Here is a 26,301-nt window from a genome sequence, read left to right as displayed (position 1 = left end):
TGTATCTTGGGTCTTGGATCTCTGGCCCAAGATCATAGTTCTGAGGGTCACTTCAGAAGAGCTGGCTTCCCAGAGGTGATTACTTGAGTCTGGGGGACATACATTTTGTCAGTGGTAAAGATGGTATTACAGAAATCTGACCAAGAATCACACGCATGAGAGGTAAGATGGAGAGCCAAGTTTTATTTACACACGTATACTCAGCCTGGCTAACACCAAGAGGGGTCAAACCACGAACGCAGTTTACTCAGAGCTTATATAGACTAGATACAGGATACAATAATTCCATGGGAACAATGTTCTCATCTAACATAATCATGGTTGCTAATACATGTCATGCTTGGTAAGATCAGTGATTAATACATTCTTTTTTAGGTTCCGTAAAGACATTTACTAATTGTTTCTGTGACCCTGTTCCATTCCTACCCAAGCAGCAGATCAGTCTGGTTCCTCCTCTCTGTTCCAGTCACAACTTTATGATTTATGATTATTCATCTCTGCCCATTCCTAGAATGGGTCACTCAGAGGTTCTGCCTCTAGTTTCCCCACTTCTGCTCCTAAATTTTCTTTCTACATTTGGAGTTTGGGGTGTCTCCAAGCAACATTAAATATTGAGTAGCATAGGTCTTACATCTTTAGTTATAAAGAAAGGGATAAGTTCGTGGTTTAAGCAAACTAATGATCTGGAGAATTGGAATTTATGATAGTATATTTCTCTGTCTAAAGGTTAAAAATTGTGAAACTTTGGGCCAAAAATACAATACAGGGTCAAGGCCTTGCATGCTGCCTACCTGAGCATATCCACTGAGCATATCAGCAGCGATCCCTGAACGCCTCCAGGTGTGGCCCCAAAATAGACCAAATAAAAAGAAACTTCTAAGTTTTTGTGTCTTTGCTTTTGTTTAGGGGCCACACCTAGTAGTGGTCAGGGCTTACACTTAGCTGTGTGCTCAGGGATCATCACTCCTGGTGGACTCGACAGAACTGTAAGGGGTGCCGGGGATCCAACCCAGGTCGCCTGCATGCAAGGCAAGCACTAGAACCACTGAACGATTGCTCTGGCCCCCAAGTTTTTAGGTCTTATTAAGACAGCACAGCAGTGTTTCCGAAACTCTCCTGTGAAATATTAATGATGATTTCTTTGTTGATATGTCTTTCTCCCTCAGTGGGCCTTACTCCCTCTTATCAGTCTTTTCCAAAAAAAAAAAATACAAAACATTTTTTAGGGATTTTTGTTTTTGTTTTGGGGTCACACCCAGCAGTGCTCTGGTCTTACTCATTGCTCTGCACTCAGGGATCGCTCCTGGCTGGGCTCGAGGGACCATGTGGGATGCCCGGGATCGAACTAAGGTAGGCCTCATTCAAGGCAAGTGCCCTACACACTGTACTATCACTCTGGCCCCATAGATTTTGTTTTTGAGCCACACCCAGCAGTACTCAAGGTTTACTTCTGGCTCTGGGCTCGGGGTTCATTCCTGGTGCTGCTCAGGGGAGACAATTTGGGGTGCCAGGGATCAAACCCAGGTTGGCTGCATGCAAGGCAACCACTTTAACAGCTGTACTGTAGCTTCAGTTTCAGCAGTCTTTTATTCATTGTTGTGAATAGTACCTTAATAAATTTGGATAAAGGGGCCGAAGAAGATAATACAGCAGATAAGGCACCTGCCTTGCACACACCTAACCTGAGTTTGATCCTGGCATCCCAGTTGGTTCTCCTAAGCCCACTGAGATCGATCCCTCAGTGCAGAGCAAGGAATAAGCCCTAGCATTGTTGGGTATTGCTCAAAAATAAAAAAATAAAATAAATGTTGTTTTGGAGCTAGAGCGATAGTACAGTGGGGCAGTGTACTTCCCTTGCATGCGGCCACCCAGTGTTTGCTCCCTAACACCCCATATGGTCTCCCAAGCTCCTTCAGTAGTAATCCCTAAGCACAGAGCCAGGAGTTAGCTCTGAGCACTGCTGAATATGGCCTCAAAACAAACCTAGAATATTTTTTTTTATTTTGGGCCACACCTGTCAGTGTTCTGGACTTACTCCTAGCCTCTGTGTTCAGGGATTACTTCTGGTAGGGCTCAAGGGACCATATATGGTGCCAAGGATGAAACCTGGGTCAGCCACATACAAGGCAAGCACCTCTTCTGTTTTACATTATTTCTCTAGCCTCTAGAATAAGTTTTTTGTCCTTAAGTATGACAAACACTAAATAAAGTTTTTCCTCTAACCTCTTCCCAGAGGTTTTAATGCTATGTTACGTAGAAAGATACAGTGTTCCTAAATTTAATTGATCCTAGTGTCTTTTTTTTTTTTTTTGAAGTGTCTCAAATTAGGATTCTTTGGCAATCTTGATATGGAACTCCTCCGGGTCATAATTTTCCTCATCTGGCTAGATATTGTTGCTATTATTATTAATATTCAATTATTTTCTTTTATCTTTGCCAGATGGGGACCGATAGCCAAAACCAGATTCTTTTGGAACATACTGCACTGAGAGAAACAGTTAATGCTTTGATCAGTGACCAAAAGCTACAAGAGATATTCAGCCGAGGTAAGAAACATGTAGTATATTGTCCTGACTCCTGAATCATGTATATGACCAGTGTTGAAAGAGAATTGAAGGTGTGAATACCAAGTAACTCTGAATATTTTTGCTTACCTTCTTTTTAAAATTATTATTATTAATTTATTTATTTTGGTTTGGGGTCACACCAGTGGTTCTTACAGGTTACTCCTGGCTCTGCACTCAGAAATCAGTCCTGACAGTCTAAGGGGACTTTATCGGGTGCTGGGGATTGAACCTAGGTCTGCTACATGCAACGCAAGCTCCCTGACTGCTGTATCCTCTCTCCAGCCCCTGAACTCAACTTCTTTTTGTAGCTAGTCAACAGTGTCTCCTGTTAGCTGGTTTTCCAGATTAGGTTGGAAAAAAGGATCTTAATCAAACCACTATTTCCTTCATGTTTTATATACATATATATATGTAATATATATTTCTTGGCTTTTTTGGGTCACACCAAGTGATGCTCGGGTTACTCCTGGCTTTGCACTCAGGAATTACTCCAGGCGGTACTTGGGGGACCATTTGGGATGCTGGAAATAGAACCAAGGTCGGCCGCATGCAAGGCAAACGCCCTACCCGCTGTACTATTGTTCCAGCCCAATGTTATGTTTTTTTTTCTTTTTGTGTCACACCTGGCGATGCACAGGGGTTACTCCTGGCTCTGCACTCAGGAATTACCCCTGGTGGTGCTCAGGGGACCATATGGGATGCTGGGAATTGAACCTGGGTTGGCCTTGTGCAAGGCAAACTCCCTACCCGCTGTGCTATTGCTCCAGCCCCCCAATGTTATATTTTATAATACACAATTTTGTTGGGATGTTTTATTGTTTTGTTTGGTTTTGGTTTTGATCTTGGGCTATACTCAGCTCTGCTCAGGGTTTATACACCTGGCTCTGCACTCAGGAATTACTTCTGGAGGTGCTCTGGGAACCATATGGGATGCCAGGGATCGAACTCAGGCCAGCCACATGCAAGACAGATACCCTACCTGCTGTACTGTCTGCTCAGCCCCAGAGGTTTTTTGGGTTGTTTTTTCTTTTTTCTAAGTATTTATTAGGCAATTCTTTTACTAGACAAATGTTAAGGTACTAGAAAATCTACTGAGCTCATGTTGGTAATGTTCTAAAGGACAGAAAGCTTTCACCAACAAATAACTTAGAGTACAATCATGAAGCAAGATATTCGCAGACTCACTCACGTTAACAGTATTTTTAAGAATGAAAACAAGAATTGTTGACATTACCACTTCAGTTACAGGTGTGTGTCGAGGGAAGGCCTGTGACCCTGTTTATCCTTCCTGTTGTGCCACATTCATTCCTTTTTCCCTTCTAAGACTCATGATAATCATGATTTTTAGTAAAATAAGTCTTTGGTTCTTTTTATTTGTTTGAACTCTGCCTGCTCTTACTAAAAACTAAAGTGAAAATGATATTCTATAGCGTTTCTGTGGTCATTTAACATAGTAGCACATTCAGCTTGTTGGTATCCTTTTTGACCACACCTGATGATGCTCAGGAGTTACTCCTGGCTCTGTGCTCAGGAATTATTCCTGGCAGTACTTGGGATCATATGGGATGCCAGGGATTGAAACTTGATCAATACGTGATATTTGGTATTCTTTCTTATCCCTGTATTACTTTTAGAATTGTAATATTGAGACAGGTATAATACATCGGGTCTGGGAAAATGTAAGGATTCTCCAGATAGAATTTTTAAAGGTCACTGGGTGAATTTGTTTGGACATTGTTAAATCTGAAATTACTAATTTTTTAGTTTCACATTAGAGGACTAAAAGTGCCAACATTTATACCTTTATAGTCTTCCTTATGCTTTTAGAAACACTCATGAAATACAGTTTAACCATACTGTTTGATCTCTCCTCAGGTCCCTATAGTGTCCAAGGTCACAGGGTCAAAGTGTACCAGCCTGAGGGTGAAGAGAGTTGGCTCTGTGGCGTTGTGAGTCACCAGGACACCATCACTCGTCTTATGGAGGTGTCTGTCACTGAGGTAGGCTTTCTGTAATTTTGTCTAAGCTCCAGCCATCGATGGGGTCATTGTAGAGAAAATGTGTGCTTTACTACACAGAAGATTTAAGTTAATATCACTTAGTAAGTATATGGCCTTTAGAAAAGCTGTTCACCTTTGTTGGTTTGTTTTGGTTCAGGGGATGCATCTGGCAGTGCTCGGGGCTGCTCCCTAGGGTCCCACATGCAAAGCATATTCTCCAGCTCTGCAGGCTCCTTCACCTGCCATTCACTGTTTTGGTGGACAACATCTGGTACTTGGGAAACCATGTGGTACGAGGAATCCTGTTAAAAAGCATGTGCTCAGGCCAGTGAGCTGTCCCCTCAACTTTGTGGGGGTGGGAGAATGTGGGGGGCAGCACCTTCAGTGCGTAATACCTGCTCCTGGCTCTGCATAATAGGAGTCACTCGTGCTAGTACTTAGGCAAACATGTGGTGCCAGGGATTGAACTAGATCAGCCTCTTGCAAGGCAAGCACATGAGCCTCTGTATTGTTTCTCTGGCTGCTCAACATATATTTTAAGCAGGGGTGGGGGCAGGCAGGGTGCCTCCCAATCATTGCTCAAGCACCAGGGGCAACTCTAAGGAGTACTCACTTTTCAGACTTCCTAACAGTTGTCTCCTGTCACAGTTAATTAGATAATGCCCTCCTTATTTCATTGCATATTTTTAAAAACTGGGAAACGAAAGTATTTTGAAATCGTTAAAACAATATGCAGTTATTGCATTGGTATCACTATGTTTTCATATTCATAAAGATTTACAGTTTTTTTAAAAATCTAGTCAGCCTTTGCTTTTGTAATACATATTCCATTTCCCCCCCTTCAGATGAGGGGTCGGAGAGGTAGTACAGCGGGTACCTTGCATGCAGCCAACCAGGGTTCAATTCGCAGCATCCCAAATGTTCTCCTGAGCACCACCAGGAGTAATTCCTGAGCACAAAGCCAGGAATAACTGCTGAGCATCTCCGGGTTTGGCCCACCAAAAAAAAAAGTAATCTTCTGTCTACCATTCAATCTTCTACTGTTGGAAAAAAAAGAAAAAATGAGTAATGTCATAAAATACAAATAATATAGCATCTAAAGCTACCTGGAGAATTGTCTAGAAAAACAGGAGATGGTATTTTGAGGGAAATAATTATGCTGTGTATTTCTGATAGCTTGAAATGATTCAAACTTGTCCTTAGCAATCATGTTGAATGTAAACAGGAATGCCCTTAGATGTTTTTTGAGGTGTTTTTTGTGGTTTTTATTTGTTTGTTTGAGGGGGACACACCTGCTGGTGCTCAGGACTTAATCCTGGATCTGTACTCAGGGATCATTCCTGGCAGGCTTGGGGGACCATATGTAGTGCTGGGAGTGGAACCCAGGTCAGCCATTTGCAAGGCAGGTGCTTTGCCAGCTGAACTCCAGCCCAGTATTTTGAGTTAAAAAACAATAACAACAAAGCCTAGTCTGTTTGGATGGATCCTTGTGGGATAAAAGTTAACTGAACTAGGAGCCAGAAAGATAGTATGGTGGGTAATGCCCTTGCCTTACACTTGGCTGACTCAAATTCGATCCCTGGTGCGCTATATGTTCCCCCTGGAACTGCCAAGAATGAGGCCTAAGTTCAGAGCTAGGGGTAACTCCTGAGCATTGCCAGATGTGGGTCAAAAATAAAAACAAAGTTAATTAAATTTATAATTTTAATAGATTTTCATATGCTCCTATCCCTCCCTTCTTCCCCCCCAAAAAAACAGTAAAGTTTCAAATAGTAGAGCATAAAGGTAAACTGGATAGAATAAGCCATCCTTTCCCTTAGGCAATTGTCATTCCCTCTAGTGTTAAGTATCTTAGAATGTATTCCATGTTCATTATCTTCAGTGTGTGTTTTTATACCAACTATTTATATCACAACTCCACAAATTATGTTTTATTGAAAATGGGATTATAGTTTTGTAATTCAGTCTTTTAATTGTAAATTATAAGCATTTTTCCAAAAAGATATAAATCTACCTTATCCTTTCAAAAGTGCATATGATTCCTTCAAACATATAATTCCTCTGCACTCAGTAATTTCTAAGTGCAGAGCCAGGAGTAATACATTCTAACTGAAGTTGAAATTGATAGGTACTTCGGTTTGGGGGAATTGGGCCACACCTGTCACTGCTCAGGGGCTGCTATTGGCTCTGCTCAGGGCCACGCCTGGCAGTGCCCAGGAGACTGGTATGCAGTGCCGGACATCAAACCATGGTTAGTTGCATTCAAGTCAGCACCTTAACCCCATACTATCTCTCTGGCCCACATCATGGTAGTATTTTCACTAATATGAATAATATTGCAATGAATGTCTTTGGCCATATATTTATCATTATAAACTATTCCAAATTTACTTTTTGGAATGAAGTTCTAGGTTTATAATAGTAAAATCCAAAGATGTGTATGTTGGGGTTAGACCAGTAGTATAGTGGGTAAGGCAGTGACTGACAAGGATTCAGTCTTTGACATCCCTTATGGTCCCCCAAGCACGACCACGAGTAATTCCTGAGTGCAGAGCCAGGACTAACCCCTGAGTGTCACCAAGTGTGACCAAAAAAGAAAAAAAAAAAACCCAACCAGTGTGTCTGTTAAGTCTACACTTTGTAGACCAGGAAGAGAATTCAAAGAGCTGGAGCTTGTGCCTTGCAATTGATGGAGCCTTGGGCCTTAAACCTCAGGGTCCCCGGAGCGCCCTGGGTATGCTCCCTCTTCGGCAAAGGGATAAATCTAACATTTACATGGTCCCCGCCCAAAAGCTTTTCTTTAAATTTTATTTATTTATGGATTTATTTGGGTTTTATTTACTTTGGGTTTGGGGCCACACCCAGCTGTGCTTCCTGCTTACACCTGGTTTACTGCACTCCTGGAGCGGGGTGTGAGGGTCCAAACCCAACCAAGTGGACTGTGACTGAGTGCAAGGCAAGTACCCTACCTGCCGTACTAGCACTCCAGCCCCAGGCCCTGGCTTTGATCCTCCTACCCCACCGAAGTGGTCTCAAAACAGTTTGTATCACTGTATCACTGTCATCCCGTTGTTTATTGATTTACTCAAGTGAGTGCCCGTAACGTCTCCATTCGTCCCAGCCCTGAGATTTTAGCAGCCTCTCCTTACTCTTCTTTCCCAATGATTAGAGGTTCTTTCAGGGTCAGGGGAATGAGACTTGTTGCTTTTCAAACAGTTTAAAAGTAAATAAATAGGGCCTGGTGACATAATACAGGAGGGGAGGTGGTTGCCAATTTGCATCCCATGGTCTCCAGTTCAAATCCCAAGTAACACATATGGTACCACTGGGTAGAGCCCTCCAAAATAAAAATGAGCATATGTTTACCACATTCCAGACCTTGTTGCAGCTATTATTCTAGCAGTGAATAATACTGTAGCCATCACCGCTCCCTGGTAGCTTTTCTTCTACTAGGAGGGTGGAAACGAAGATAACTATATCTATTAGACAAAGACTTATGAATTTTCTCCTGTTTTCTGCTTTGCTGCCGTAGAGTGGTGAGATCAAGTCCGTAGATCCCAGACTGATCCATGTGATGCTAATGGATAATTCAGCACCTCAGAATGAGGTAAAGTACTAGATCTTGGAAGAGACTTCTGAGTTGCATTATCTGATTATCTGGTTATGTATATTGCTTATGTGTATTGCCCATGAATGTTCTTATGTTTCTAGGTTGATGTGAAAATGCACATTTCTTGCGTTGCCACTGTCCTGTCTAGTTAAGGGAGGAGAGTAAAGGAAAAAAAACTGAGAAAACTCTATACACACTCTCTTTCTTTCCATTAGATGATAGTAACCACTAGGGGAACTGAAAATTCCCTCTCCTGAAAGGAACCAAACTAAACAGATGCTAGTTCAGTGCTCAGCACATCGTAGATTACTTTAGAATTATCATAGCCCAAAAGCTTAAATTATTAATTAGCATGGAACTAGTCAAAGAATCCTATGTGAATTTCCTTCAGTAGGACATCAACTCAGACAACTCACTGTCCATATCTTCCTCAGTCTCTTACCACCTGTAATATTGCTATCTGGTCACTGCAGCTGAGCATGTAGTTCATCATCTGTATCCAGTTATTCTTGACTTGATAAAGCAAGATTAGAGAAAGAAATGAATCCTGGTAAATTCATCAATTCTTTACTATGTATCATATCACCACAAATAGTGTCTTGTGCTAAAAACCTGGCTAAAAATACTTGTTACTTGGAATGCTATATTAAGACCCTTTTTTAAAATTCCTTTATTTCTTTCATTCACTTGTTCCATGCCACGTACCATTCATCTAACCAGGTGTAACTGGAGATACTGAGCTCAGTGCCTTCAATCGCCTACTCACTTGACTCCCACATATAGTCATTACAGTATAGAGAGAATTTGTTGCTCAGGAGGTTGCTAGGAGTCAAACTGCCAGTTGGCTGCATGAGTTCAAGTACAGATCTGTGATTTGTAGCAGCAGTTGTTTGCTCTTCTCTTTTTAGCTTTGCAATTATCTGACATCTTAAATGAGAAATATAATTAATAACTGGCCATATGCTGAATTTTACAATAACGGGTTAGAGACCCATAATCACTTCATCCGGATTTCGCAAATAAGAGCAGAATTTCACTGATAGTACTTGTGTGATCCATAACACAGAACACTGGGTGATGATAAAGGTTGAAGAAAGAATAAGAATGTTTAAAAAGTGGATCAAATTGGGGCTGGAGTGATAGCACAGCGGGTAGGGCATTTGCCTTGCACGCGGCCGACCCGGGTTCAAATCCCAGCATCCCATATGGTCCCCTGAGCACCGCCAGGGGTGATTCCTGAGTGCAGAGCCAGGAGTAACCCCTGTGCATTGCTGGGTGTGACCCAAAAAGCAAAAAAAAAAAAAAAAAAAAAAAAGTGGATCAAATTAAGAGAATTCTTTTTTTTTTTTTTTTTTTTTTGGTTTTTGCGTCACACCTGGCGATGCACAGGGGTTACTCCTGGCTCTGCACTCAGGAATTACTCCTGGCAGTGCTCAGGAGACCATATGGGATGCTGGGATTTGAACCCGGGTCGGCCGCGTGCAAGGCAAACGCCCTACCCGCTATGCTATCACTCCAGCCCTAAGAGAATTCTTAACAACTGAAAACTGCTGTTGAGTGAAAAATCGAGAAACAGATGAATGTTGTCAAAATTATGAGGGGAAAAATTAATTTTAACTTTCATTAAGAGAAGTAGAAACAAATTGAGGAAAAGACAGAAATGAGGGGTTGGAACGATAGCACAGCGGGTAGGGCGTTTGCCTTACACACGGCCGACCCAGCTTCTATTCCCAGCATCCTATATGGTCCCCTAAGCACTGCCAGGAGTAATTCCTGCATGCATGAGCCAGGAGTAACCCCTGTCTGGGTGTGACCCAAAAAGCAAAAAAAAAAAAAAAAATAAAGACAGAAATGAAGGCTGTAGAGAGATACAGAAATGCAAGAAGAAATAAAAATTTGAAAATGTTTTAATTATAGCTATAATGATGATGACAGCAAAGAAAGGTATATACAATGAATCTATTAACATTCAGGGCCAGTAAGAATAGATTGAGTTGGTAACTATTAATTGCTAAAGAAGTGGCGCTAGTTTCTAGACCACTCCAACACGTTACCAGAATAAAATTATCTGAAAATGATCTGACTAGAGCTAAAAGACCGGTTTCATGATATGGCACATTCTAAGAATGGCCCAGATGTGTCTTCACTGTGGAAAGATTGCTTGACAGAATGCTATCCTGAGGCTCCCTTCCCTCTTCCTCTCACAGAAGGAGTTTATTCAGAGCTACAGGAATTACCCCTTTTAACATAGTGGCCTTTAATGTCTGGTCTCTCAAATAAGGCACAAGCAAGATTTCATTAGTGAAACCATTGGAAGAAAAAAATATTCGCTCTTTGATCTATGGATTCCTGCCTCTCTTATGTCCTTATTCGAAATAAAGTCTAGAGATTGTTTGCATTCTTAAATAGTGTCCCTCAGAGCAATCTAACTTATCTCTGTTTGGATTCATTTTTTTTCCTTTGGTTACAGTTTTACACATGTTGATTTTCCTATTGTTTAGCTTTCACCAGTTTTCAGTGACTTCTGGATAAATGAGATAAAGATGAAATAAGGCATTTTTTTTTAATCAAGGCACAGATGATCTCTCAACCTTCCCTAGATCCATTCTGTAAACAAAATGCTATAATTTTTTAGAACCCCCCAAAAAAATTCCATTTGAGAGAGTATAAAGCGTCTTAAGAAAAAGTTTGCAAAGTGTTTTATAGTAAGCATTACCTTGCGTATGTATGTGTATGTTGAGTCACAGAATCTTGGAGCTTTTTGACAAAGGGGTATCTTAGAGCTGGCATTGGTATTTTTCAATCTGTGCCTGCTTTGATAGTCGGCTTCTAAAGATGGGAAAAAGCTAATGGTATATGGTTTTCACAGGATGGAAGGTCCCATGTAATAAACCTTTTTTGAATTTTGTTTTGTAGGGGGGTACGTTAAAAGCAGTAAAGTCTTCCAAAGGAAAGAAGAAGAGAGAGAGCATAGAGGGGAAAGATGGCCGAAGGAGGAAAAGTGCTTCGGACTCTGGGTGTGACCCTGCATCAAAGAAATTAAAAGGAGACAGGGGTGAAGTAGACAGTAATGGGAGCGATGGAGGAGAGGCGAGCCGAGGGCCCTGGAAAGGAGGGAATGCCAGTGGAGAGCCAGGGCTGGATCAGAGAGCCAAGCAGCCACCAACTACATTTGTCACCCAGATTAACCGCAACATTCGCTTTGCCACTTACACCAAAGAAAATGGCAGGACTCTGGTTGTGCAGGATGAGCCTGTAGGTGGGGACACACCTGTACCTTTCACTCCATATTCTACAGCCACAGGTCAGACACCTTTGGCCCCAGAGGTGGGTGGAGCCGAAAACAAAGAGGCAGGAAAAACACTGGAACAAGTTGGCCAGGGCATGGTGACTTCAGCAGCTGTGGTCACTACGGCCTGCTCCACGCCAAACACGGTGAGGATCTCAGACACGGGCCTTGCGGCAGGGACTGGGCCAGAGAAACAGAAAGGCAGCTGGTCGCAGACCTCAGGAGAGGTGAGTTATTTCTGGGGCAGATTTACAAAATGTGGGTTCATTCTCTGACCTTGATTTTATTTTATATGTGCCTTTCTTTTTTTCTTTTAAAAAGCATCTTAAAATGCCACAAGGAAGAACTATTTCTGAGATGCCAAAATTGTACATGTTGGGTCCTTTATTGCTCGCTCAGTAACTGTTTATTTGTATAACTATATCAGTTCTTAAAAGTCGCCTGAGGGGGCAGAGCAACAGTACAATGGATTGGCGCTTGCATGCATGCAGCTGACCTGAGGTTCTATCTGGTTCCCTGGATCCTATCTTGTCCCCTGAGCACTGACAGGAGTGATCCCTCAGCACAGAGCCAGAGCCAGGAGTAAGCCCTAAGCATTGCCCGGTGTGGCCACAAAACAAAAACAGAACAAACAAAAGTTGTGTGGCGGGGGAGTCACCTCAATAGTTGAGCTAACCAAAAACTGATTGTAGAATAATGAGATGCTGGGGCTGGAGCGATAGCATAGCGGGATAGGGCCTTGCACTCGGCCGACCCGGGTTTGAATCCCAGCATCCCATATGGTTCCTTGAGCACCGCCAGGAGTAATTCCTGAGTGCAAAGTCAGGAGTAACCCCTGTGCATCGCCGGGTGTGACCCAAAAAGCAAAAAAAAAAAAAAAAAAAAAAAAAAAAGAATAATGAGATGCTGAATAGATCTGTCAGGGAATCTATCTTTCTAATTCACTTATATTTAGTTCACATTATGCTTGACCCTCCTGTGGCGATAGGATTAGTGAATTCCAGTGATGGTGACAAGTGGATACTGTAGAATATCACCATCTCTGTTTTCCAGTTTATTTTTATTTTCTGTGATATTTTCCCTGGATGCGGGGCTTCTTCCCGTTATATGATACAGCATTAAAAGTTTGTGGGATTTTTTTTTCCCCTTCTCTTTAAGCCTTACATGTCTATATTGTGGCTAAAGGAATGTTTGTTGGGCCGGGGAGATGGTTCAAAGATTCGGAGCACGTGTGCTTTTCACACAAGAGATGCTTTTCATGCAAGAGACTCTGGTTCAGTCCCCAGCACTTCTGATAGTGTTCCTGAGTACTGAACTGGGAATATCCCCTGGGGGTCCAAAACAAAAAGCAAACAGACAAAAAAGGGAACATTTGGTAAATATAAGTGAACATCAAGTTGCCCTGCAATCCAAATTTAAAGCATTATCAAAATCTGGTTTTTATAGATATTTGTGTGTATATGTGTGTGTGTGTCTGTGGCTTAGTGTGTGTTTGTGTGTGTGTGTGTTTTGTGGGGAGCATCCACACCCAGAAGTTCCCCAGGACTGCTCTTCACTCTGTGCTTGGGAGGTCACTCCTGGCAGTGTTCAGAGGACCTTGCAATGCTGAGATTTGAACCCAGGTTTCCTTCATGGAAAAGCATGTGCTACAGCATTGAGCTGTCTCTGTCCGGTTCTTCAGCCCTTACATTTGGGTATCAAAGTACAATTTTCTTTGAGGATGAGGCCACACCTGGCTGTGCCCAGGGGTTACTGCAGACAGTACTTGGGGTGACCAGAGGGGCTGCTGGGGGACCAAACCCAGGTTGGCTTGTGTGCAGGGCAAGCGCCTTACCCACTGTACTATCACTCCAGCCCTTATCAAAGTATAATTTATGATGATAATCTTTCTTCAAGCTGCTTGGGTTTTGTGTGTATGTTTTCTTGTGTCTTTCTATATATTTTGGTTTAATTTGTGAGTGTTGGGGTTTTTTGGTTTTCGTTGTTTATTTTGGGGTACCTAGTAGAGCTTAAGGGCTCTTTCCAGCTCTGTGCTTAAAGGAGTTGCCCTTGGGGGTGCTCAGGAGACCAGTATGGTGCTGGGTTGAACCAGGGTCAGCTACATGGAAGGCAGGTGCTTTACCTGCTGTACTGTCTCTCTGGCCCCGCATAAACTGATTTATTTTGGGGGTTGGCCTACCCAGCAGTGTTAAGGGCCACCAGAGCCAAGCATCAGTGGTGCTTATGTGAGGTCTTGAGTCCAGGGTGTAAACTGGGTTACTATGCATGCTAGGCTTGGGCCCCAGAACTTTATACCACCTTCCTAGTCCTCAAACTGGAATGTGAAATTAAAAAATAAAATAAAATAATTTTTTATATTTTGTATAGGAAACTGCTATATGCTAAGTAAGTACTGTTATTATGAACAAAGAATTCTCCTATTTGAAGAAGCTCACATCCTAAAATGGACTCATTTTATATATAGTGCCACATAAATGTCATATACATTTCATTCCAACTTCCTCTCGCTAGCAAATGCACTGTCTTAAGTGTGCAGGGAAAGGGAGGAAGATGCATGAAATGTCTGTGCAGAAGAGTTTGAGAAAGTCTATAAGTGCAAATTTCACCCCACGCATGATTTGGCCTGTCAGTTTAACCAGCATTCTCAACGTGAACTATGTGAGGATCTTATGTGGATTTCCAGTCTGAAAGTCATCACATTGCCCAGATTAATTCAAATCAGCTCCATATCAAAGGTAGTGTAGATATAACCAGTGATTAAAAAAGAAGACAAATTGCATTTCCTCTGAAGGGAGCCACTGCAGGGATCCTGCTAGAGTAGCAGAGCTGAGTAACAGAACAGGGATTCGGGGCATTTTCTAAACAGGTAGGGGAAATTCTCTCAGCTAACATCATTGTACAAATGTGTCATCCTAGGTTTTCTCCAGGGATATGACATAAAAGTTTAGAAATGGATGTTTCTGTCATGGTATCAAATCTAAAATAGAGACATCACCCCCTGGAAATTCTTTACCTGAAAATAGACTTGAGATCCGTTTGTCATCACTTTCTTATTAGGGGGGGCGGGAAAGATTTGGAATTTAATCACTTGGAGGAAAATAAAAGACCATCCAAATTGTTTTCCACTCATGTGTGTTATTTTTTAAGGGTAACTTTAGGAGTGAAACCTGAGTGAGCCGCTGCTGGTTCCTTGCAGCCATGCAGGTGTGGAGGCTCCAGGCCACATCCTGCTAGAGAGACAACAGTTGAAGCTCAGGGCTGCCCGTGCGCTTCCTTTTTGTTCAGAAAGCTTTGAGTCAGTGGGGCGTAGTTACTGGGAAGGAAAGGAAGAGGGATACTGCACTGTTAAGTTTTTAACTATAAAGTTCCCCAAAGCATTCTCTAGAGCAAATGTCAACTCTAGTCAAAAAGGCAAACTATAGGTGGCTTGTCAGATCTTATTTCTTGAGCCACTTTTAAGTAAAGTTCTAAGTTTACACCTCTTGCCTCTTAAGAGTTTAGTGAGTTACCTATTTTTGCTTGGGGTTAGGGATGAGGGCACAGGGTTCGGGCACACCCGGTAGTGCTTGAGTCTTCTCCCAGTTCTGCTTGCAGGGGCCGCCCCAGCAGGGCTCAGGGGCATTGTCGGGCTGGTGGTCAGACCTGGGTGTGCTGCATGCAAGGCAAGCGCCCTAAGCCCTGTACTTGCTCTCTGGCCCTTTAGTGAATATCTTAAATCGAAATCATCCTTCTCCCCCTTTTTTGACAACAGCTCTTTTATCTAGGATGTTTTCTCAATTATGATAAAATAGCAAAATTCACCATTGTACCTATTTTTTAGTTTGGGGCTACATCCTGCCTCTGTGCTCGGGGGTCACTTCTGACAGTCTTCACAGCATCATGTGCTGCTGGGGATTAAACCCAGCCTTCCAGTGGGGCTGGAGAGATAGCTCATCGTGGACTGGGCACATGCTTTCCAGGCAGGAGGCCCAGGCATAAGCCCCAGTACTGCATATGCCCTGAGTACCAAGCCAGGGAATATGTGTGATCCAAAACCAAAAAATTTACAGTAACCCTCGGTCATTGAGGCATATTACTATTATAGGGTCACTAGATGTATTTCAAAGTAAAAGCTGATTTCTGTCCAGGAACCTTTTTCTTCAGTTCCTTGGTTGCTTGTTTATTTACAAATATACTCAATAGCAGTCTTCCTGGCCTCCTAGTTCAGTGCCATCCACACACGAGAGGCAGAGAAGTGACACGAGCAGTGATACCTCAAGAGAAGTTCCTTTGTATGGGCTATGCCAGTTTTCTTCCCTAGTGCTAGTTGTAAGAGCAGTTTTTCATGGAATTGTTGGAAAGAACAGTTATTTGTCTTGGAAGAATGTTCAGGAATGATCATGAGGTTCTCAAGAAAAGCCAGCGTCACTAACTTTGGCTCCTTTCTTTTCAGAGCTCAAGAAATTCCATTCTGGCCTCACCTGGATTTGGAGCATCTCTCCCAAGTTCATCACAACCTTTGGCTTTTGGAAGCGGAAGGAGCCAGTCCAATGGGGTCCTGGCCACAGAGAACAAACCTCTGGGCTTCTCTTTCGGCTGCAGTTCGGCACCAGAGCCTCAGAAAGATTCTGATCTCTCCAAAAACTTGTTTTTTCAGTGCATGTCCCAAACTTTACCTACCAGTAACTACTTCTCTGCCGTTTCCGAGAGTTTGAACGATGACTCCTCCAGCCGAGACTCATTCAAACAAAGCCTTGAGAACCTCTGCAAAGGCCGGTCTGCTCTCGGAGCAGACACGAAGTCAGGCTCTAAGGCTGGCGGCTCTGGGGACCGGAAAGTGCCTGCAGAGTCCATGCCCACCCTCACGCCAGCCTTCCCACGGAGCCTCCTAAATGCCCGCACCCCAGAGAGTCACGAAAATCTATTTTTACAGCCCCCAAAACTGTCCCGAGAAGAGCCCTCTAACCCTTTCCTGGCGTTCGTGGAGAAGGTGGAACACAGCCCTTTCAGCAGCTTTGCATCTCAGGCATCAGGTAGCCCCTCCTCGGCTACCACAGTCACCTCCAAGGCGGCACCCAGCTGGCCCGAGTCTCACGCCTCGGCAGATGCGGGATCGTTAGCGAAGAAGAAAACTCTCTTCATCACAACTGACTCCTCCAAACTGGTGTCTGGTGTTCTGGGCTCCGCTCTCGGCGCCAGCGGCCCGAGCCTCTCTGCCATGGGCAACGGCCGCTCCAGCTCACCTACCAGCAGCCTCACGCAGCCCATTGAGATGCCGACCCTCTCCTCCAGCCCCACGGAGGAGAGGCCGACGGTGGGGCCCGGGCAGCAGGACAATCCTCTCCTCAAGACCTTCAGCAACGTCTTTGGCAGACACTCAGGCAGCTTTCTATCCTCCCCAGCAGATTTTTCGCAGGAGAACAAAGCTCCTTTTGAAGCTGTGAAGAGGTTCTCCCTGGATGAGCGCAGCTTGGCTTGTAGACAGGACTCAGACTCCAGCACCAACAGCGACCTGTCAGACATGAGCGACTCTGAGGAGCAGCTGCAGGCCAAAACGGGCCTGAAGGGGATTCCCGAGCACCTGATGGGGAAGCTGGGCCCCAATGGGGAGCGCGGTGCCGAACTGTTGCTGGGCAAAGGCAAAGGGAAGCAGGCCCCCAAGGGCCGGCCTCGGACCGCCCCCCTGAAAGGTGATCCTGCTGGGGCTGTCCTTGGGCGTCCCGCGGACAGTGGCCTTGACTGTCTGCTCTGCTCTGGGGCAGCAGAGGCACTCTCTGTGATGGAAAGTTCTGTAATCTTAGAGAATTCCATACCCCAAAGGGACCAGTAGAGGACCCTCAGCAGACCTTCTGGGTCAGGGCAGGATTGCATCTAAACCAGCACTGTAAGAGGGATCTCTGTCCTGTAGAACATTAACGCCACAGAGCATAAGCCTTGATCTGCCTTGCTAGTCTGGGATTTTTGGTAGGAACTCTTTTCCTTGTGTTTCTTTCGCCCCATTCTGCTTCACTTTGGCCCATCCGCTCTGATTTACTTCCGGGGAGTTACTAGGTACTGGTCTCCATTCTCAGTTAACAGCCACTCAGAGATTTGATGCAACAAAGAGAATCACCTCTCAGTTTGCTCCTCTTGGCACGTGTGTAGTTTCAGTTCTCTTCCAAAACTCCTAACTCCTGTTCGGAGTATGTCAGATCAAGTGTGTAGAGAAAATCTGATCGTAAAAGTATGTTTTTATTAGCATGGTGTCCCGTGGGGACCCAGAGTACTTGACTAGTGAAAGAGGCATTTCCTGGGAGATGAATGGCAAACGACAGCTACTTTCTGCTTGTGTGTGTGTTTCCGTGCCCACAGCCGTTTCCGTATCATGGATGGGGCACTTTCCACACTTCTCCATAATCCTTAGCTCCCAGTTGAAAGCTCTTTACTCCCCTTCTGCCAAGATGAAACTGTTAAGTACAAGACCAATCAGTGCAAAGAGAAGTATCAAGGTCAGGACAGGTATCTGTCGCCAGGATGAGTAGTCTGTGGAGTCATACTTGAACCTCTTATAACCAAACCTTTTCCCACCCTCTTTTGCTGCAGTTGGCCAGTCAGTGCTAAAAGATGTGAGCAAAGTAAAGAAGCTGAAACAATCCGGTGAGCCCTTCTTGCAGGATGGGTCTTGCATCAACGTGGCCCCTCACCTACACAAGTGTCGTGAGTGCCGCCTAGAGCGTTACAGGAAGTTTAAGGAACAGGAACAAGATGACTCCACAGTGGCCTGCCGCTTCTTTCACTTCCGGAGGTACAGAGACTCCTCTCTTTGCTTGCTGCCCAGTTTCCATTTGTGATACTCTACTCCCACTTTTTCTGAGCATTTATTTTAATTGTAAAATAAATAGGGCAAAGTAGTTGACTTTTGGTAAAGTTCAAGTTTATTTACTTGTTTATTGATTTATTTTTGGAACCTGGGTTCAAACCCAAGGCTTCACAAATAATAAGACAAGTGCTGAGCCACATTCCCAACTGAAGTTCAGATTTTAAAGAACTACTGTAAGGGCCTTGGTTTTCTTTCTTTCTTTCTTTCTTTTTTATTTGAGAGGGAGGGTGTGTGTGTGTGTGTGTGTACTGTAAGGGCCTTGGTTTTCTTTCTTTCTTTTTTATTTGAGAGGGTGTGTGTGTGTGTGTGTGCATTTTGTTTGTTTATTTTGCTTTTGGGCCACATCTGGCAGTACCTGGTTCTTCACTCAGACGTCACTCCTGGGGGGACCATATGGGTGCCAGGGATCAAACCGTCAGCCTCCTGCAAGCCTTACCTGCTGTACTATCTTGCTGACCTTGGGCCTTGCCTTTTTATGCTAAGTCAGAAGTCACTGGAGATTTGGAGTTGATGACTGATATTGATGAAAATCTTAAAAGGATCACTGTGACTGCCTTAATGAGAAAGATTATACCAAGGCAAATGCAGAAGCAGGGGGATGTTTGGAAGCCAGTGGAATTATCCATGTGTGAAGTGATAGTGGCAGGGAGGAAATAGCAGAGGTGATGAGAAGTGATTGGATTAAGGATTTATTTTGAAGTAGAGCCTACCTGATTTATGATGGTTAGATAGGAAGTATAAAAGATTCTGTGGTTATTGACCTGAAAACTGAATGGAATCACAATTAATTGGTGATATTTCTCCAGGAGAAATATGTAAGTTATGGGGGCAGAGGGGGTAGGAATTTTAATTAGGTCATGTTCAATTTGAGGTTCTGGTTAGATTTCCAAAGGAGATGTTGGAAGGGCACCTGGATATCTAACTCTATAATTAAGGGAAGAAGCCCAAACTACAGATGAAAACTTGAATGTTGGGGCCGGAGCGATAGCACAGCAGGTATGGCATTTGCCTTGCACGTGGCCAACCCGGGTTCAATCCCCGGCACCCCATATGGTCCCCCAAGCACCGCCAGGGGTAATTCCTGAGTGTAAAGCCAGGAGTAACCCCTGAGCATCGCTGGGTGTGACCCAAAAAGCAAAAAAAAAAAAAAAAAACTTGAATGTTGCCGTATTGAAGAGCCATTGTACAGTGGGAAGGATGCTGCTTTGCTTGCGGCCCACCCAGGCTCGATCCCAGCAGACAATATTGTTCCCTGAGCCACCAGGAATGATCCCTGAGTGCAGCACCAGGAAAACACCTGAAAGCAGCTGGATGTGGCAAAAAAACAAAACAAAAACTTGAATGTTACCAGGTTTTTTGGGTTTGTTTTATTTTTATTGTTTTTCCTTTTTGGGTCATACCGGCGATGCAGAGGAGTTACTCCTGGCTCTGCACTCAGGAATGACTCCTGGCGGTGCTCAGGGGGGCATATTGGATGCTGGGAATCGAACCCGGGTCGGCCACGTGCAAGGCAAACACCCTACCCGCTGTGCTATTGCTCTAGCCCCAAATGTTACCAGTTATTTAAAGTGATTCCAACTTCCAATTTCTTAAATGGATTCAGAGCTGAGATTAACTTAAAACCAGTATCCCTGTGGGGTGGCTAAAAAAAGATTTAAGTTGTCATGGGCCTAGAGAAATAGTATAGAACGTAAGGCATTTGCCTTGCATGTGGCTGACCCTGGCTCAAATCCCCAGTACCACATATGGTCTCAAAGCCATGGCCAGTTATGGCTCCAAAACCCAAACAAAATTTAAAAATTAAGTGATGAAAATAATTGGAAATCATGGTACTGGACTGGAGAGAAAGGACAGCAGGTGGTGGGGTTTTGCCTTGCATGTGGCCAACCGAGATTTGATCCCGGGCACCACATATGGTCCCCTGAGTACTGCTAGAAGCAATCCCTGAGCACAGAGCCGGGTGTAAGCACAGAGTACAGTCAGGAGCCCAGAGTCAATTTAAAAATAAATTAAATAAAAATAAATGGAAGTCATTCAGGGAGTTAGAGAATAGACACAGAAGAGAGTAAAGCTAATCAGTAAAGTACATGCTTTGGAAGTGTGGGTTCAGTCCCAGGCATTGCAAAAATAAATTATGTATCAGAAAAGAAGTGGTTCAAGGACTGAGTTCTAGAACTTGCCAACATTTATAGATGGGAAAAATGAGAACAGTTAGTAAAGCTAAGAAACAATGACCGGGGGGTTATCTTCAGGAGACTACTGAAGGAAGTATTCCAGGAAGGTATAAGAAACTGGCAAATGCATGTGATTGGATTCGGTAAGATAAAGACCGGAAGAAACCACTGCATTTGACATAGGAAATTACTTTTCAAAACTGGGTTTCAAGAAGGACTGGGGATATGGGTCAAGTGATGAGCACTTGCCCCCACCCCCACCCTTCCCAAAAGCTCTGCCAGAAGTAACGTTCTTCCCTCTCAATAATTATGGATTTTGGTGGTGGTGGTTGTTGGGTTTAGGGTTTTTTGTCTGGTTTTTAGGTTTTTGTTTAGTTTTTTTGTTTTATTTTGTTTTGTTTTGGGGTTTTGTTTTTGGGTTTTGGACCACACCTGGTGGTGCTCAGGGTTAGTCCTGGTGGGGCTCAGGTGACCATATGGGGTGCCCAGGATCCTACACAGTCGACCACCTACAAGGCAAGCATCCTACCCACCATGCTATCACTCCAGCCCCTAATTATAATTTTTTAAAAAACATAAAGCTGTTGTTATTTGTTTCTTTAGTTGGGTTTTTTTTTATTTTGGGGCCATACCTGGTGGTGCTCAGGGCTTACTCTTCGCTCTGGGCTTACTCCTGGATCACTCATGGCGGTGCTCTTGGGACCTGATGTGGTGCCAGGGATTGAACCCAGATCAGCTGCATGCAAGGCAAGTGCCTTACCCACTGTATTATCTCTAAGCCCCGGTCATCAAGGTTTCTTTTGTTTGGCTGTTAGGCCACACCTGGTGGTGCTCAGAGGCTACACCGACTTGTTGCTCTGGGGTTCCTCCTCAGGTGCTCAGGTGACCACACAGTACCAGTAATCGAACCCAGAAGTCCTACATTTGGATCTGGAAAGACAGTACAGAGGGTTTAGGCACTTAGCTTGCAAGCAGCCAACCCGAGGTTGATCCCCAGGGCCACATATTGTCATATTGTCCCAGATCACCCCTAGGAGTGAACCCTGAGCGCAGAGTCAGAAGTAAGCCCTGGGCACCAAAAAGTGTGACGCCCTCTCCCCTACAACCACAACACAGAAACCCTGCATTCAAAGCATGTGCCTCAGCCTGTGCCAAATCAAAAATCCTCAGCGGCCATGTGGTACCAGGGATCTTAACTAGGCCCTGTGCATGTCAGCATATGTGTCACTCCTTTAAGCTGTCTCCCCAGCCTCAGGATGGCCACTGAAAGATCAGACTACTGCATGCGAACAAACTTTCCTGTTTGTGCAGGGAATGAGTACTGTTGTCAAATACGATGAAGATTGTTCATGCTGATTGACCTGTTAAGTCTCATTTCTCACCTTCCTCTTTCAGGCTGATCTTCACTCGAAAGGGGGTGCTGCGTGTGGAGGGATTTCTGAGTCCCCAGCAGAGTGATCCTGATGCCATGAACCTGTGGATCCCCTCTTCTTCCCTAGCAGAAGGAATAGACCTAGAAACCTCAAAATACATCCTGGCCAACGTTGGGGACCAGTTCTGCCAGCTTGTGATGTCTGAGAAGGAGGCCATGATGATGGTGGAGCCGCACCGTAAGGAACCTCTTGCTGCTCTTCCAGGCCATTCTACTTGAAGACTTTGGTTTTCTTTGAAAGGGAAGGAGGAAGGAAGCATTTTCTATGGATGAATCAAAACTGACAAGACTTTTATATATAGCCAACGAGCTGAGTTTCCTAATGAATTACACATAATCATATATCCAAAGAGACCTCACTCTGAACTTCTCTTTTATTTTTTTTTTTCCGGTCAGGGTTCAATTTCTTTACTGCTGAGCCACATTGCCAGCTCAGAACCTCAATTCTTTCCGTCTTTGGCAATTAGAAACTAGAGTCTGCTCTATTGGGATTTTGTTTGTTTTTGGACCATATCCATCAGTGTTCAGTTACTCTGCACAAACTTCTGGCTCTGTGGCTGGGGTTGCTCCCAGAGGCACTTGGACTCACAGGGTACGGGGTTCAAGCCAGGGTTGGCCTCAAAGCAGAGCAAACGCCTTACCTCTATACTATATCTGCCCCCAGAACTTACTTTTTTCTTTTTAAATAGGATAACATTACCTGATTATGACTTTTGAAGTTTTTTGTTCTATTTATTTTTATTTGGATGGTGCTTGCGGGACAATGCGGAGCTTGGGGTCTTAGCCAGGCTGCCTGCATCAGCAGCCTGCTCTCCAGCCCACTGAGCTCTCTCTCTGGCCCTAGCATATGCTTTTCAATTTTTACTTGGGTTTGGGGTCTATGCTAATTATTTTCATTTTGCTTTGGACCAATTTTATCATTCAACAATACTCAGGATCATGACTAAAGTACCACTGCATTCCTATAACCCACATTATTTATTTACATTTCTCATGACTGTGAGAGACTATTTCTAGACTAAGAAAAAATATGTACTATGAAATCATGCCTTACATAACCAGAGAATTTTTCAGTCTCTTAAATGACAGTATTATTAACGTTAGTCCAAAATGGAAATGCCATCTACTTTGGCTCTCTTACAATTATAGAAACACACAAATGTGTGGATCTTTGTGAGTTTCTGTGCTGGACAAAGCAGCTTAAGTAGGAAGGAGCTCTACCATAGTCTTGCTGCTGTTCAGGATGGCTAATGTCAGCTGTGTTCCTCTCCCCCAGAGAAAGTGGCATGGAAGCGAGCAGTGCGCGGTGTGCGGGAGATGTGTGACGTATGTGAAACAACTCTCTTCAACATCCACTGGGTTTGTCGCAAGTGTGGATTTGGGGTCTGCCTTGACTGTTACAGGCTCAGAAAGAGCCGTCCACGTAGTGGTAAGTGAATAATTCAATGCTAACAATAACCTGCTGGTGTCTAAGTGGGACTGGGAAGTGCAGAAATGGGTTTTTGCTTCACTATCCCCTTATTTTGTTTCCTTTTTGTGCCACACCTGGTGGTGCTCAGAGCTCACTCCTGGTTGAGCACTCCTAGGTGGGTTCAGGGAAACCATATAGGATGCTGGGGACTGAACCCATGTTGGCCATGAGCAAAGCAAGCATCCTACCTACTGTACTATCTGGCCTTGTCTGCCCCACTTCTTGCTATTCAGTTCCATTTACTTTTGTTACATTGTGAGATCTTAAAATTGCCAGTGCTCTTGGAGGGTTGGGTATCTGATCACTATATGATTAAAACTCAAACAGGTGGGGCTGGAGCAATAGCACAGTGGGTAGGGCGTTTGCCTTGCACGCGGCCGACCTGGGTTCAATTCCCAGCACCCCATATGGTCCCCTGAGCACCGCCTGGAGTAATTCCTGAGTGCAAAGCCAGGAGTAACCCCTGTGCATCGCCAGGTGTGGCCCAAAAAAGAAAAAAAAAAAACTCAAACAGGGAAGCTTTGTGACTGTCTCATGGTGATTCAATTTTAAAAAATAATAATTTTTTTAAATAAAATTAAATTAACATCCTGAATTTAAAAAAAAAATAATGTGGAGTTCATGCCAAATTCAATCAGCTTATTCAATGTCTGAGTAAATAGCAGTACTCCTACATTAAAAAAAAAAAATAATTGCCAGTGCTCCACCCTAACTGGGAGGGCTAAAAGAATACAAGAAATTTATTCTTCATTTTCCTTTGCTTTGTGGGGCTGGAGTGATAGCACAGTGGGTAGGGCGTTTGCCTTGCACGCGGCCAACCCGGGTTCGATCCCTGGCATCCCATATGGTTCCCCGAGCACCGCCAGAAGTAATTCCTGAGTGCAGAGCCAGGAGTAACAACTGAGCATAGCTGGATGTGGCCCCAAAAGCAAAAAAACAAAAAACAAAAAAAAGTTTTCCTTTGCTTTGTTTGTTGAATAATTTTTCTATTATGATTATTGCATTTCATAAAATTCACCCTTTTTTATTCTTTTTGAGTCACACCCAGCGATGCACAGGGGCTACTTCTGGCTCATGCACTCAGGAATTACTCCTGGCAACTTTCGGGGGACCATGTGAGATGCTGGGTATCGAACTTGGATTGGCCGCACGTGCAAGGCAAACACCCTACCCACTGCACTATTGCTCCAGCCAAAATTCAACCATTTTTAAAATGTAAAATCCAGGAGCCAGAGTGATATAGTACAGCAGGTAGGACGTTTGCCTGGCGTGTGACCGACCTGGGTTTGATCCCTGGCATCTCATATGGGTCCCTTGAGCACCACCAGAAGTAATTCCTGAGTGCAGAGCCAGGAATAGCCCCTGAGTATCACCAGTGTGACCAAAAGCCCCCCCCCAAAAAAAAAAGTAAAATTAAAGAGGTTTTAGTATATTCAAAGTTAATACAACCATACCACTTTCTAATTTCATTTTAATTATTTCAGAACGGAACCCATAACCTATTCCTTGATTTCTCCCTCCTCTTAGCCCTTGGTGGAAACTGATCTACACATAATTATCTCTGTAGATTTGCCTACTCTGTACATGTCATTTGTTTACCCTCTCTTTTTTGGGGGGGAGGTCAGGAGGGCACACCACCCAAGGCAGTGCTCAGGATTTACTCCTGGTTGTATGCTCAGAAATTACTCTTTTGCTGACACCCAAGGACAGTAGATACAAGGGCCAGGGGGATTGCCCCATAGCTGGAAGACTGCTTCATGAACGGAGGGGAGAAGGCAGATGGAATAGAGAAGGGATCACTAAGAAAATAATGGCTGGGGGAATCAGTAGGGATGGGAGATACGTGCCGAAAGTAGATAATGGACCAAATATGATGACCTCTCAGTGTCTGTGTTGCAAGCCATAATGCCCAGAAGTAGAGAGAGGGTATGGGGAATATTGTCTGCCATGGAGGCAGGGGGAGGGTGGGAAAGGGGGGAGTATGCCCGGGATATTGGTGGTGGGGAATGTGCACTGGTGGAGGAATGGGTGTTTGATCATTGTGTGATTGTAACCCAACATGAAAGCTTGTAACTATCTCACAGTGATTCAATAAAATTTAAAAAAAAAATTAGTCTTGGCAGGCTCCAGGGATCATATGGGATGCCAGAGATCATGTGCAAGGCAAGCGCTGTACTGTTTCTCCAGCCTCTTTTTGCCCTCTTATCAGTTGATGGACTTTGGGATTTTTACACTTTGGGTCGTTAGGAATAGTGGCAGTATAAACATTGCTCTGGTTTCTGTGTAAGCAGATTTCGATTCCTTTTGAATATGTGCTTAGAAGTAGAATTGCTTGATCATATGACAGTTCTGTGGCAAGAGAGGAACTGGCATACTCTGTTTCAGAGTGATTACACCATTTTATAGTGGTTACACTATCTTATAATCCTAACAGCGTATAGGGATTCTAATTTTTCCACTTTTTGCCAGCCTTTGTTCCTGTCTCCTATTGTAGTCATAGTGATTATGAAAAGTGGTATCACATTATGTAGTTTTAATTTGTGTTTCCATAATGATTAATGACATTGAGCATCATTTCATATACGTATTGGCATTTTGTTCATCTTAGGGGAAATGTCTGTTCAAATGCTTTGCTTCCTATCAGATTCCTGAGCATAGAGCCTGAGCACTGTCTGGTGTGGCTCCCAAACAAATAACCCCTCCCCCCTCAAAAAAACAAAATCCTCTGCTTCCCTTTATTTTTGATTTATTTTATTGCGTGTCAAAAAATTCTTAATTCAATCAGCTTAATCAGTGGCTGAATAAATAGCAGTACTCCTACATTTAAAAAAAATTTTTTTTTCTTCTTGCCTGGGCCAAAGAGATAGTTCAACAAATGGAGTCATGCTTTGTGTGCAGAAAGCCCAGATCTGATCCTATT

General features: G+C 43.8%; 1 protein-coding gene across 2 annotated transcripts in view; it reads left to right on the top strand.

Moving 5' to 3' along the window:
* The window catches only part of KDM3B (lysine demethylase 3B), an 84,774-nt gene that overhangs the window by 26,657 nt on the left and 31,816 nt on the right, over positions 1–26,301 (top strand). The window contains exons 2-10 of one of the 2 annotated variants that reach the window (XM_055141436.1): positions 1,295–1,350; positions 2,441–2,546; positions 4,443–4,567; positions 8,100–8,174; positions 11,094–11,693; positions 15,899–17,135; positions 18,028–18,229; positions 21,874–22,088; positions 23,187–23,339. In XM_055141436.1, the coding sequence (XP_054997411.1) occupies positions 1,324–1,350; positions 2,441–2,546; positions 4,443–4,567; positions 8,100–8,174; positions 11,094–11,693; positions 15,899–17,135; positions 18,028–18,229; positions 21,874–22,088; positions 23,187–23,339 (2,740 nt within the window). In that variant the 5' untranslated portion in view covers positions 1,295–1,323. The remainder of the gene's footprint in view (positions 1–1,294; positions 1,351–2,440; positions 2,547–4,442; positions 4,568–8,099; positions 8,175–11,093; positions 11,694–15,898; positions 17,136–18,027; positions 18,230–21,873; positions 22,089–23,186; positions 23,340–26,301) is intronic. The other variant, XM_055141435.1, reaches the window with a different exon arrangement.

This window comes from Sorex araneus, chromosome 6, assembly GCF_027595985.1.
Source record: "Sorex araneus isolate mSorAra2 chromosome 6, mSorAra2.pri, whole genome shotgun sequence".
NCBI classification, from domain to species: domain Eukaryota; kingdom Metazoa; phylum Chordata; class Mammalia; order Eulipotyphla; family Soricidae; genus Sorex; species Sorex araneus.
This window is presented reverse-complemented; position numbering and strand designations above follow the sequence as displayed.